Below are 14,107 nucleotides of genomic sequence, written 5' to 3'. Positions count from 1 at the left end.
GCCAATACTTGTGTAAATGTGTTCAGTTCCATAGGATATGTTTCAAATCAGCCCCCTGGGCGCTACATCTACGACAAGTGTCAGAAGAACTGGGAAAGACCCGTGTGATCGGGTTTGGGAAGAAATATGCTGGGTGAAGGATATAAAGCTGGATAAGTTTGAGGCGGGCATTGTTAGACACCCTCCACAGGTACTCCAAAGGCTTTTCCCACTCCCTGTCATGAAGTGATCTGCCAAAGTCCTCCTAACAAACCTTCCACAAGGGATGGAGCAATACCTGTATTTGTGCTAGGATAGCCTTAGTAAGCAAAGCCAGGTGGTTAACCTATGACCTGCTCTCATAGTGTGAAGTGTTTGCAGGACCGATGGTGCATGACTGGTTCAGGACCCCGCGCACCCCTGTCAGAGAAGCATAAAGGAGGAACTGGCCCTCAGGGAGCACATATTGTCCTAACAGAATGTCCATTCGCCCTTTCATGAGATACCAGCTTCTTCTCACTGGCAGAAGTGGCCACCAGCAAGGGGCCCCCCCAGAGCAGAGAACCCAAGCTGTGGAATCACTGGGGCATATGGGGAAATTTCCTGGGTAGGTGAAGCACTCACTTCAGGCATGTGAAGGCCACCCGTGGGAGAAGAGGCAAACCCTGGGGAGATCACACCTAGGATTGGAGGAGGTGAAGAACGAGTGTCCTGGAAAGGAGGGGGGGGTGATCATCCTGGTGTCCTCCAAATAGTGGCCTACCAACCATCAAGAGACCCACTGCAACTGGACTACCAAGTAATAGGGCCTGAAGTTGGGCAACCCCAGGCCATCCCGCTCCGGGGGGAGCTGAGGTTTTACAAGGGCCCCGTCTGCAAGACCCATGCCATGAGAGGTCCCCAGAAGGGCATGAAGATCCCAAAATAAAGAATGAGGGAGGGAAAGGAGAAGGTTTACAAAATGATGGAGGAGGCGAGGCAGGCTGGTCATCATGGAGACCGCCACACGGCCTGCAACCCATAGGGGGAAGCAATGCCCAGAATCGAGCGAAAAGCGTATCGAGGCAATAGCTGCCACCATATTACACTCAAGAGGGTCCGGGCTTGTGTGGTACACCCAAATCTCCAAGTATCGAACAGAGGAAGGCTCCCAAAAGCGAAAGCCTATCATGCAGAAATATAAAGTGACAGCTTGCACATACTTATTTATGGACACCAGGTTGTCTTGGAAGTCCGTTTCATTTGGATTAAAGGTGAAGTCTGCTCCGATATACTGAGTAAGAGTGGTGGCATGGCACATCAAAGAAAGAAACTGCATTCAGCACTGCGGAACTACAAAAGGGAAATTATGATGTTAACTGTAGTCCAGGCTGATTTATAAAACCAAGGGTCTTGTTTAGAGTTGGACGGATGGGATATTGTGTCAAAACTTGACAGATTTCCCATCCACCGTATTACATGTGCCGTAGGCTGTAATGCACTGGTAGTGTGGCGGACACCAAGGCATCTGCCATGTCAGTGACGTAGGAACCTGCCCAAAATACTATTAGCAAGGCATGAGTCTTCAGTCTAGAAGTACATATGCGACACCCATTTCAGTTAGTTGTTTCAAAAATATCTCCTTCAAAGTAACCGAAATATGCATTGCAAGACTAGCATTAATAGCTTACTGCAATAATGTCATGGTCCCTAAAGACTGCATATTGTGAATGGCTGCCTGATACGAACACCCTGTTTGTTGTAATGGGATTTCTGATATATCAAGTCAAGAAGGTATGTGCATTCTTCATAACTTTAGTTATTGTATCTTGCATCATTGTTCTATTTGGACATTTGATTAGCGCACATAAAGCAATCTTTTATGTAAGAAAACATACTAGACGTATTGAAGTGTAAATGTAAAAGATTGAAAGTTTTTATTCCTGTTTTAAAATTTCTTTAAAATGTTTTTGGAATGAGTGATACAGTTAACTGATAAACCATCTTTTGCAGATCACAAAACTCTTGATTGGACATGACAATGTCGGTATTCGAGCTGGCTGGTTCTTGGCCAATGTCGTCGTTCATGTTCACGCTCACGGAAAGCAGTACATGTTCCCCTGCAACCGTTGGCTCTGCAAGGATGAGTGTGATGGGAAAGTGGAGGTTGAGCTGTATCCAAGTGAAATCCTGGACATTGAAAAATGTAAGTAATAATCATTGTAATGAGAAGATAGCAAGTCAGGTAGAAACACATTGTGGGTCTCTCACCGCACTCCCACCCTCTTAACTACTTTTATTGATTGACCAGTTACTCCTCGCTTCACAGTTATGTATTGAATCTAGGTGTTGGTCATTTCTGTTGCACATTCCTGTCTAGGGAGTAATAGGGCACCCAACATGGAGATAAGAAAATAGAGCAATTATGCTGAGAGTCATAATGGAATAGTGTGAGATATTGTGCAACAGTGAAAAGAGGAGAAAACAAGTTATTTGGGGCTAGGTAGGCAGTGAATCTGGGCGGTAATTTATCAACGTGCCAGGGACCGAATGGTGAGTGAGCACTATAGATATAGTTATTAACATAACATGGTTGATAAGGTGATGGTTCTTTATCTCCTTCTGGACTGCATGAGTGACCAGTGTACACATGGAATGTGAAAGATGTTATTCAAGAAATCTTGCCTCCTGATTTCAGGAACCAGGATGGCATTCAGGCACTGTGGTCTTCCTTTATATGACATGTTTGTAATATTAATATTTGAAATGCATTATACGATTAAGCATGTTGTTATCTGAACACACAGGTACCTAGGCTGGTCAATGTTCAAGTTAGTAAAACAGTATTTGTTGATTGAGGACAGACTGCTAAATGTCCATAAGGTGTCAATACAACAAGGATGACATTACAACGCATGCTTTTACCACGCATGCCTTTACAATGCGGTATTTACAACGAATACCTTTACAAAGCATAGTGCTTTGGGGCGCTGGATAGTGAATAGTTTAATTTACTATTCCAACTCCAGTCCCCGTGGATAGTAGGGAAGGTGTTGGATAGTAAATTAAATCTATTCCCTATCCTAGAGCGCCCCCCAGCGCAATGCGATGTAATGGTTTGCGTTGTAAAAGTTGCGTCGTAAAGGCACTGCGTGGTAAAAGTTGCGTTGTAAAGGATGTTTACCAGGATAGGACAGTTTTGAAATGTAATTCCATAATTTTCTAGCCATATTGCTCATTTCCAGGCCCTGGTCAAAAGGATTGTGCTAGACAGTGATAAACCAAGGTGATCCATGTCTGAGCAGGTTTAAACAATGGACAGATAGGGCTTATCCATGAACATAAAGTTAGGGATGTGTGAAGGTACTGAAGGCAAACTGCACCAATTGCATGAAAAAAATGCTGCCAACTTCATCAATGTTTTAAAAACAATTTCAGGAAAAATAATCAGCAAATGAATACGTTTATGGGAGAAAAAAGATTTACTGGAAAATGTACCAGAAAAAATATTTTTAAGGACATTCCAAATGCAGGCAAGGTTGCGGATCAGTAGCAAATGTTACAACTTTGTAAATTTGCAAAGTTTGTTACATTCACAGAGCTTCACTAATGTTATAATTTCACAGATCCCTGCTAAAAACTGGGTCGAATCCAATGGAAGTATGCACATGGCAACAAATTGAGAAAGTGCTCTGCTCTGTTTATAGGTTAGTGGTAAATGCTCTGCAACAATGTGAGTCAATTTTCTGTCATGCTTTTGTGACGAGGATATACATTTACAAATGAATGCTAGAGGAACTCCTGTATAACCGGTGCATGTCACTGTGTTTTTATGGGACACCGTTTCGATCACATCAAGCTTATAGTCTCCTGGCTTGAAGGCCAAATCCTCCCACCCCCACAGACAGAGTATAGTCAGTCATCAGCAAGATAACTTATACAGTGCTGGCCCTGGGCAGCTGGATGTGAACAAGACTGGAAGAGATGGGTTAAATACATGCGTGGGTATCCATAAGTATGTGTTCCAATATGAACCATGAAACCTTTGGTGACCGTGCGCTTGATAAATTCATGTTAACATAACATAACATGAGACCAAAAGAGGTAGAAATGTTATCATCCAAGAATTACTCCTGCGGTTGGAGTAAATGTATGACTTTTGAGGATTCACAACAAATCTAGTAGACTCCAGGAAATTTTGTAAGCCATAGATTCGCTGAATACTCCTGTGTGAAATATTTATGCTTGAGGATTTTTAATGAAATGGAAGTATTATGTAAAATTACCACTTGTGAATCTGTAACTTTTGTTTCTTCATGAACAAAATAGTTATCCCCATATAGAAATTTCTTTCTCTCCAATCCCATAACATTTGCTTTTGACAGGAACATACTTGTAAAGAACAACAGGCAAAAGGATTGTGAACGCTTACATGTGTGTGAGAGTTCAGCTACCTTTGCCATCAAATCCACCCAGCAAAAACTAAAAAAATGCCACCCTTACCTTTAATCTTGTTATGCCGCACGCTTGTTATATTTCTACATTTATAAGTGCACTCTATGATTATTATATATAGAATCAAGTATCCTCTATCGTACATTACAAGGATATTGGAAGTCACTGGGGAGTTCCATAACCATATTGAGGAACAAGGCCTTTATTAGTGTATGGGACTCCAAGGTGACTTGCAATATGCTTATAATGTACAACAGAGGGTACGTTATCCTGTATAATACATAGTCACACCATCACCTTTCCCACAAACCAGTTAAAACCTTGGTGCGTAGCTACTTCTTTTGAATGAGCAAGCAAAATTATTACTTTATTTAAAATGAGTCAGCAGACCCGGTGGTCTGCTGACCCCTGCAGGCTATCATGCCTGTTATGGTTATCACTCCTCATGGGTGACAAACTGCGACCGGTCTCATTATTATTCACGCAGTAGGTCGATTTGCGACCCACAAGGAATCAGCAATTTAATAATAAAAGTTTAATACATTAGAAATAGCAATTTCCTATTTGAGATTCGGCGAAAACTGCAATTTGGAAATCGCTATTCCCAATGTTAGTACATCCTACATCCCAAACTGTACCATGACCTCGTTAAGGTAGCAGTTTCTTCTTATTGTTAACTCCAAACATAAAAAGAGCAGGGACTATAAATTCTAATGATAGACTAGTCAACTTTGACATGCTCATCCCTTTGAAATCAGAGTTCATCCATTCCTAATATCTATCAGGATGAATCTAAAACCCTTAACTTTCTAGAACAGGTGAAACAGCTTATTTTGCTGTATGCAATTTACCAAAATTCAAACCAAAGGTGTTTACCTCTATAGGTCGCTTGTAAATGATCAGGATGATCTGTCACTATAATTCTTTCTTATTCATACACACTTTATTCTAACACAAGTATCTACTGACCTCAAGCAAGAAATCAAGTGTCAGCAAGTGTGTCTAGGAGAGCTAATAGCCAATGCACATCTTGACTTCTGATGCAGAAGCTTTTCTTTACCACCATTCTACTTGTTTTCCTACTAGTGGTCAATTACGAAGTGGTCGTGACCACGGGGAGTGTCAGAGGAGCCGGCACCAATGCCCGCGTTTTCATGCAGCTCTACGGTGACAGAGGTAAAACAGATGAGATTTTCTTAAAGAGCAGGTCCAATGACTTTGAAAGAAGGGCAGTGGATATATTTAAGGTAAGCCAGAGACATTAAGCGGCTCTCTGTTTTGGTAGTTTTTGTAATGCTACTTTTGTCCACACCCTTTGAGGTGATAGCCACACTCTTGTCATGCTTTATGTAAGAAAGAAGTCCTTATTCCTTGGCATCCTGGGTGCAATGTGTCTCTCCCATGAATAGAGATGTAGCGACTCCAAGTCAAGTAGGCTACTTACAAGGCCTCAAGTCAATGAAAACAAGAAAATACTTGTTTCCGGAAGGGTGGTAAAGGTATGGAATAATGTGACTATGTTGAACCTGGAACTAACACAGGAGTAATCATAACATATCAGTAAAGGCAGAGGCAAAGACTATGACTGTAGAGCAGTCAGGGAATGGACACATGGGCTTGATAATCTGCCTTACCATCTATGTCTGAAGGAAACATTTATTTGATAACACATATAAACATAGTCTTTTTTCTCATGAACCTGCTTTTAAGCTCAACTCACAGATTCTGTTGGTACCATATCTGAGCACAGGATGCCTTGGGAAAAACTCAGTGCCCTAACGGTCTACCTTATTTTAAAATGATCTTCCTAACATAGGATCCAATTCCCCAAACCCCCTTAAATTGCACCCAAATGTTTACACCTATATTTGGAGTAGATGTACACATTCTTTAAAATGATTCCAAGAGTACTCCTGGGAAGCTTCAACAGTTGCAGACTTCCAGGAGTGCTTACCTTCATAAGCATTGTCACATGCTTCAAATATTCATAGTGTACATTCATACATATGTAAATTGTTAGCCAATTACACTTACGCATTCCATTTAATTTCTTCTTCCCAACAGAGGAAATGTGTGTTCTCATAGAAACACTCCTTCTGCCACATTCCTACCAACTTTGGGAGTGACCCCTTCCTTTCCCAATTCAAAACATGAACTTACCCTTGTAAAGCATGTAATTTATACATCTAGTTTGCACTTAGGTGACTAAATAGCTGTGTGAATCGAGCAGATGATGTCTCACCTTCAAATGGCTTGCTGTGGATTTCCTCTTTTGCCTGTAGTTTGAATACACACAACAATGTATATATTGTTCTTAGCAGATAGAGATCTCAACAGTCCTCTTGTGGTGTGCACAATGAGTAACATTACTGGGTATTCACTCAAATGAGATAAGTTGTGCTCTCTTTATGTATTTATCTGGTTTGTTAGTGTGATGTATTCAGTCCTGATTGTCAGCATGATTTGTTGACTGATTAAACTGACCGAGTATACAGTGCTAAACATATAACCCCAACTAAGTACATGAGGCAAATAGAAAACATATTACTTTATAGCAAATTATGCCTTAAAAAAGCTTTATGTTATTACTCAACAAGAGGAAAACAAGTGTTTACTCTATAGAGCACGAACTATGTTGCGTACAGAAAAAAAACAATTCTTGTTTGGGTAATACATTCACTTTGGATCAACATATATTGTTCTGGTTTACTATATTCCAAACAGGGACACCACAGACACCGGAATCTACTTGTGATGTAAATAATACTGGGTAGGGAATTTACTCTCAGCCAGGCTATCAGCACCTCCTCAGTTGACTATCAACTACATGTTAAAATCAATGACAGTTCTACCCTAACACTACTGACAAACACAACCCTTTCCTCATAAAATCCAAAGACATTGGTTTATGTTGTTCCCTATTCATTCTTCTGATCACTGGTGCTAGAAGGCAACATTTCTCCATGCTCCAGACTTCCAGATATTCTAGCCAAGACTACAGCTAGTAAATTATTTTTCTGTATCTGTAGCCTCTTCTATTGTTCATGTACAAATATTTATTTTCAGTTGTTTTTACCTTACTTGATCAGATAGACTAAGTCTGTTGTCTATGTCTCTTACTATTTGTTTCCTATTTCAATATTATCATGACCCCAGGAGTATATCTTTATGTCCAACCGTTGGCGGAAGTTGCGAAGAGCTGGGGTCTCACTATGGTATCTTACGCCGACGATACCCAGTTGGCGGTAACCCTTAATGGGGATTCTAACCAGCCGGCATCGAAGTTTGCGGCGGGTTTGAGGGCTGTTGCTAGTTGGCTAACGCTCAACTGTTTACAGCTCAACGCCCTCAAAACTGAGGTGATGGTTTTGGGAAAACATCCTGATCTGTGGGGTGACAACTGGTGGCCTGAGGAGCAGGGATCGCCCCCTAAACCTATTTCTGAATTAAAAAATCTTGGCGTCTGGCTGGACTCCAAACTGACCTTCGCGTGTCACACTAAGAAGGTGGCATCTACGTGCTTCGGCATCTTGCGAGGTTTAAGGCCGATCCTCAGATTTTTCGATGCCCCAACGCGACAGATGGTGATCCAAGCGAGCGTACTATCTAGACTAGATTACGCTAGCTCATTGCTTTTGGGTGCTAACCAGGCAGAAGTCCAGCGATTCCAACGAGTACAGAATGCGGCAGCACGTGCCTTGGTTGGCTTGCCTCGCTTCTGCTCTGCTCGCACTACAATTTGCAAACTGCACTGGTTACCTGTAATCAGACGTATAGAGTTTAAGAGTCTCTGTTTCGCGTACAAAATTTTGAAAACTGATACTCCTGCCATTCTTCAGCATCTTCTGATTTTGTACACTCCATCGCGAAACCTTCGCTCTGCTGGTCAAAATTTGGCACTTGTTCCACGGTTCCAAAAATGTAGATTAGGGGGCCGCTCGTTTATGGTGATGGCCGCCAAATTGTGGAATACCCTCCCTGTCCACATTCGCTCTCTGGAAACTCTCCTTGCTTTTAGGAAAGCTGTTAAGACGCATCTTTTCCCCTTGCCGTATTAGCTGTGTCTCTGCTGGTTTGTTGGTTATGTTACTTTCTCAGGTATAGCGCCGGGACGCCCCTTAGCTGGGGCAGCTGTGCACTTAAGAAATTTCAGTTAACATAACATAACATAACATAACATATCAAATTACGGTTATTTTTTGTGTCTGTTTTCATGGTGATCTAATGCAACTTATGGATATCCTGTATTATTTTGGTAATAGGTTTTCTAACTTAGGTAGGTCGCAATTTATAGTCACATTTTCTCCATGCATTTGATGAGGTATGATTTTTGAAACCTCTAGTTCCAAATCAGACATCACCAAAGATTTACATAAAAACTCAAGAATGTGTTGATCTGTTACCCCATGAAGGTATACCTTCTGTAAGCTTTGAGGTTTGGTTCTCGGATAAGGAAAGCACAGTTCATTTAATAACAGATTTTCATTGTTGTCTTAGGTGGAAGCTGCCGATGTTGGAAAGATCCTCAAGCTTCGGATCGGCCATGACGGTAGAGGCATCGGGGACGGCTGGTACCTGGAAAGCGTCATGGTTAAGCGATTAGAGGTGAAAATGGTGGAGGTGGATAAGAAAAAAAAGAAAAAAAAGAAGAAGTCTAGTGAGGAGGATGAAGAGCCAAAAATAGACGAGGTGGTGGAAGTGTATAATTTCTTGTGCCAGCGGTGGTTGGCGAAAGGAGAAGGTGATAATGAAATAGTTGTGGAGCTGCTCCCTGAAGAATCAACTGGACTGGAAGGTTTGTTAAAATCATGAAAAATCATGAACACATTGCTGCGTGATACCAGCCTATTTTATAACATTCATTTACATGTAGTACATTAATAATACATACAATCTGGGTAAATGGAAAACTGAGTTAGACAAGTGTATGGGGGCTGAGATTGCTGCTTTTGATGCCCGGGGATGCCCTGCGAAGCACCGCAAGATTTGGACCCGTTGGGCTCACTATCGGGGAATTGACCTCCCCCTCTGCCCGATAATGACCCTTGAAGTTGCCCCTTGCCCCTGGATGCTCATTATTCTCTATGTTGTCTTAATAAAGTAATGCTGCCCTGTATATGTACATACATTGCGACTGGTACACCATATGCACTGATGTGGAGATCCAGAACTGTCTGCATACTGTTTGTTTTACTTCACCTGCATATATGGCGGGTGTTGCTATATGATAGAAATGTGGTTGTTGGAGCAAAAACATCCTCTTGGTTTTACATGTCTTTGTGGGGCCATTGCCCCTTCCTATTGCAAAATAACCAAATTAACTTTGTTGTTAAAAAAATAATACATACAAAATAAGAGGTCAACCTGGCTTAAGAAAATCACTATTAAGAGATAAGCATAGGCACTGGAAGTGGGGATGTGGGAGTACTGCAGCACCCCTAAGATAACCAAAGTGGATAAGCAATAAAGGTGCCTTTATTTTTTATATATTATCTCATTTGCTGTGCTTTAAAGACAGAGGTCCAATATCAGGCTATCTCTTATGACAAGTGGCTGTTAATTCTTTTACCATGAAGATTGGTGTTTGCTGTCTCTGACTATAAAGTCAGAGGATTTCTTTTATAGACACTTTTTATTGGCATTTTGAACAACACAATATTGCACACCTCATCTACCCCCCCCCCGCCGCTTGCCACCCACCACCACTACAGCAGGATTGGCAGAAAGACCTGTGCCAGTTCTCAAATCAAGCATCACATCTAAGTCCACAATAGTCCCACCATTTATCCCATACCCGAGCATGCGCCTACGGACATCCCCAAGCTCTGTACACAGTCTCCTCCAATTTGGAGCACCAATCCATCGCCCTCACCATTCCATAATCGTAGGCAGAGCCGGAGAATTCCACCTCTGTGTGATGTCACACTTGGCCAGGGCAGAGCCAACACCAACCAACGTAATTCGCCCATACTGCCACCCACATCTGCCAAAATCCCTTGGAGCCCCACCTCCTCCGGGTGTGAGATGAATATGCCTCCCCAGCACATGTGTAAGTATTTGTGCTATGTGCTTCCAAAAGGGCACAACGTCCGAGTACAGCCAGACCACATGAAAAGAAATCCACATCAGGGTGTGAGCAGAGGAAGTATTGGGGTACGGGGAGTCTCCCTGCCTGTCAGAGGTGGCAGGGTGAGTCAAATAGGTTGCATGTAGGAAGTTAATTTGGATAAATCGCAGCTGAGCTGGTATGACAGTTTCCCTTTGGGCCATAAGCGCTTCTCAACAGTCAGCATCATCAAGCTCCCCAACTCAGCCCTCCTGTTTCAGTTTCAGGGACCCAATCGTATGTGTGGCATGGTGTACATAGGAGCGCTATATGTTAGATACACCTCTGCTGCCAATGATACCTATCAGCAAGCGTGCCTCCAGTGGGCTGTAGTCGGGAAGAGCTGTAAGGTCAGAGTAATGAGCGGCTAGTGCGTGGTGGACCTGGAGGTATTTGGGAAATTATGTACGGCTAAGCTGGAAAAGGGTCTGAAGCTCGGCAAAGGCCAGCTTGCGGGCACCGCTCCACACATTGCCCAAGAATGTAATGCTGATCTTATCACACTGGCTAAACCCTTCAAGCTGGGCTGTATGATGTAGCCAGCATCCACTCCACAGAGGAGTCTGCTGCCTGAGTGTACGGGCCTAATCTATGAAGTTGAGTGCCACGCGCCAGCAGAATAGAACCACTTAATGGGTTCCAGCGATGTGACGGGAATGGGGAAAACATGCAGGTATCGCAGGACCCTTTCCAGGCTCAACCTGCCAGTTGTGCTCTATAAGTGGTATCACTCCAACTCCACCCCCGTCATCCAATCGTTAATTGCCAAAAGGTGCAACAGCCAAGTATTAGAGGTTAAAATCAGCCAGCCCCAGTCCTCCTTAAAACGTCAAACAACAGCAATTAGCCTGCGCAATACACAAGGATCGCCCCTGCCAAATAAAGGACCAAATTAGAGCATTGAGTTGTTTGAACCAGGTGGGGAAGGGGAAATTCTAGAAGGCGTAGAGGTACCTAGGGAGCAGCTGCATTTTGAACAGGGCCACCCTACCAAGCGTACTTAGTAAGAGACCGGGCCAGGACTGTAGCACTTACTTTGTATCAGTGAATAGAGGAGTCAGATTTAGATTATGAGCCAGGTCAGGTAAGAGCGAACTATAGGACCCAAGCTATTTGAAACTCAGGCCCTGAGCAAGGATGATACTGAGCCAGCTTACTATCTCTGTGTCGCCTTTCAGTGGGGCCAGAAGAGACTTTCGCCACAACACCCAGAGACCTCTTCAAATATGCCTAAAATGTGGAGGACTCGATGGCCTGACAGCTGTGGTTGGGTCAAGAAGAGGAGTATGTTGTTCACGTATCTCCTGAGCCCTCCCTCCACCACCATCCAGAACCCTGAGCATTATGCTGGATAATTGTAGCCAATGGTTCAATAGCCAGGGCAAACAGGGGGAGGAGAGAGGGCATCCCTATCTCGTACCTCTGCAAATGGGACAAGGCATGGCAGCGCTCCGTTCACAAGGACCTGGGCGGAGGGTGCCCCATAAAGGAGACAGACCAGTCTACGGTACTTTGGGCCAGAGCCCATGCGGAGCAAAGTCTGGTCAAGATAGATTCAGTACACAATGTCAAAAGCCTTCTAGAAATCAACTAGGAGCAGTGCACTGGGGTTGATAATTTCGAAACGGCGGGCAAGAACGAGAGGCATAAAGCCGCACTGATCGGCATGAATAAGTTGGCGCAGCACCCGCAGCAAACTAGTTGCCAGAACTTTGGCAACAATCTTAAACTCCACTTTAATCAGCAAAATGGGCTGGTAGGAGGCACAGGTGTCATCTGCTTGCCTCTTTTTGGGTAGGACCACCATGGTGGCTACATCTTGCTCCCGGATAAAGGAGGCCAGATGCTCATATTCAGAATATAAATTTCCCAAATGAGGCGTAACTAGAGAACCGTAGCAATAATAGTACGCTGCAGGAAACCCTTCCCTCCCAGGGATCCACCCGGTGTTTAGGTCTCGTATGGCTTCCTCAACCTCATCTGTCGGTATGGTAAACTCAAGGGCTGTACTCTCAACACAGTAAGCCTAGTCAGGAATACATCATGTAGAAGCATGCTAGCCCGCTCTCGCTCAGGTCGAGGATGGTGAATGTACAAAGCTTTGTAGTATGAAGCAAATGCCTCCGCCATGTTCTCAGCACCGGTGAAATCTCGACCCACAGCATCTTTGATGCCAGGAATTATACGCAATCTCATCCCGCCCATGGTGAGCCAGTAAAGGAGCTTCCCATTCGTATGACTGTGCTCATACACTCTCTGAGTGGACACCCATCCGCACTGGCAAGCCTCATCAGGCGCCAGTTGGTGCAACAAAGTCCGCTCGACCTCACGTTGCCCAATGGTCCCCTCAGAGGCCCCAGCAGCGCACCACTTTTCAAGGGCAAGAATGCGGAATTCCAAGCATGCAAGCTCCTCCCGCTTAAGCCTCTTCGCCCTGTGGGGGTAAGATTTATTGATCCCCTTGAATTATGGCCTTGCTAGCCGTCTGTAGTGAGCCGGAAGGGGCCACTGAGCCCGTATTGGTCTCACTGTAGAAGTCAATCTCCTTCCAAAGTCACTTTCTGAACTTCTCGTCCTTAAGACACCAGGCGTTAAGCCGCCACATTGGGTGTCTAGAGCTGGTTGGAGCCCTGAGACAGAAGAGCACCAGTGGTCCGATATACTCTTGTGGAGTATACGTGCTGCCGTCATAAAGAGTATATTGGCAGCCGTGAGAAGGGGAGATCAATCTTTGAAAGGGTCTTATTCGAGGCTGCCATGTTCATGCACTCCCTGTCAGTAGTGTGTCAGGCTTGTCAACCATCGCAGAGACTCAAGGAATCCTCAAATGTCGTGCCTCCTGCTTTCAATGTCCCGTCGAAGGGCCCAAAGCATCTAGTTGGGGCAGTGCATTGTACTGAAGTCCCCTCGCAGAATAGTGGCCCCCTGGAGGAACCCCTAAAACAATCCCTTTGAGCTCATGAGGTTCTGTGTCAACAAATGAGTCAGTACATATACACTCAATAAGTTGACAGGTTTGCCGCCTAGCATGCCCTCTACCACTACATAGCAACCCTGTGGATCCAAGGCTGTCCGAGACGCCACCAAGGGGAATGATCTTTGGAGGAGTATAGCCATCCCCTGGAACTTCTGAGGTACCCCGTGTGATAGGCCCGGCTTGATAGAGCCTATACAGTAATAAACCATTGACGCCCAGAAGACGAGTCTCCTGTAGCATCAAGACAACTGACACTTTCTCTTAGCATAGCGAAGGACAGCCGCAGGCATGATCTGGTCCAGCAGACCGTTGATGTTCCACGTCAACACTTGCAAACTAGCCATAGCAACAAAGAGAGGGCCCAGGCCCTAGGTCACGGATGGGGGCCGACTACAGCTCCCTAACAAGGTGCACAAGGGGGTGTGGCATTAGCGAGCGAGCATGTATAGCATGGAGCGTGTGCAACATACCAACAAAGAAAAGACCCAGAAGAAAAGCCACAGAATGTCCCATTACCCCTAACTCCCCCTCCACACACTTCCACCCCAGAAGCATCTGTCATCTCAACATAGTCCTACAAACAAAGAGTGTATCATAAGAACAGGTAATAG

The 14,107-nt window shown here is 44.2% G+C and overlaps 1 protein-coding gene across 2 annotated transcripts in view; it reads left to right on the top strand.

Annotated features, from left to right (window-relative positions):
* Positions 1-14,107, top strand: part of LOXHD1 (lipoxygenase homology PLAT domains 1) — a 1,099,077-nt gene that overhangs the window by 675,702 nt on the left and 409,268 nt on the right. For both annotated transcript variants that reach the window (XM_078674764.1, XM_078674763.1), the window contains 3 exons: positions 1,972-2,164; positions 5,500-5,660; positions 8,911-9,208. In XM_078674764.1, the coding sequence (XP_078530890.1) occupies positions 1,972-2,164; positions 5,500-5,660; positions 8,911-9,208 (652 nt within the window). The remainder of the gene's footprint in view (positions 1-1,971; positions 2,165-5,499; positions 5,661-8,910; positions 9,209-14,107) is intronic.

Source organism: Lissotriton helveticus, chromosome 2_1 (genome assembly GCF_964261635.1).
Source record: "Lissotriton helveticus chromosome 2_1, aLisHel1.1, whole genome shotgun sequence".
NCBI classification, from domain to species: Eukaryota; Metazoa; Chordata; class Amphibia; order Caudata; family Salamandridae; genus Lissotriton; species Lissotriton helveticus.
The sequence above is the reverse complement of the archived record's forward strand: the minus strand, read 5'-3'. Positions and strand labels throughout refer to the sequence as shown.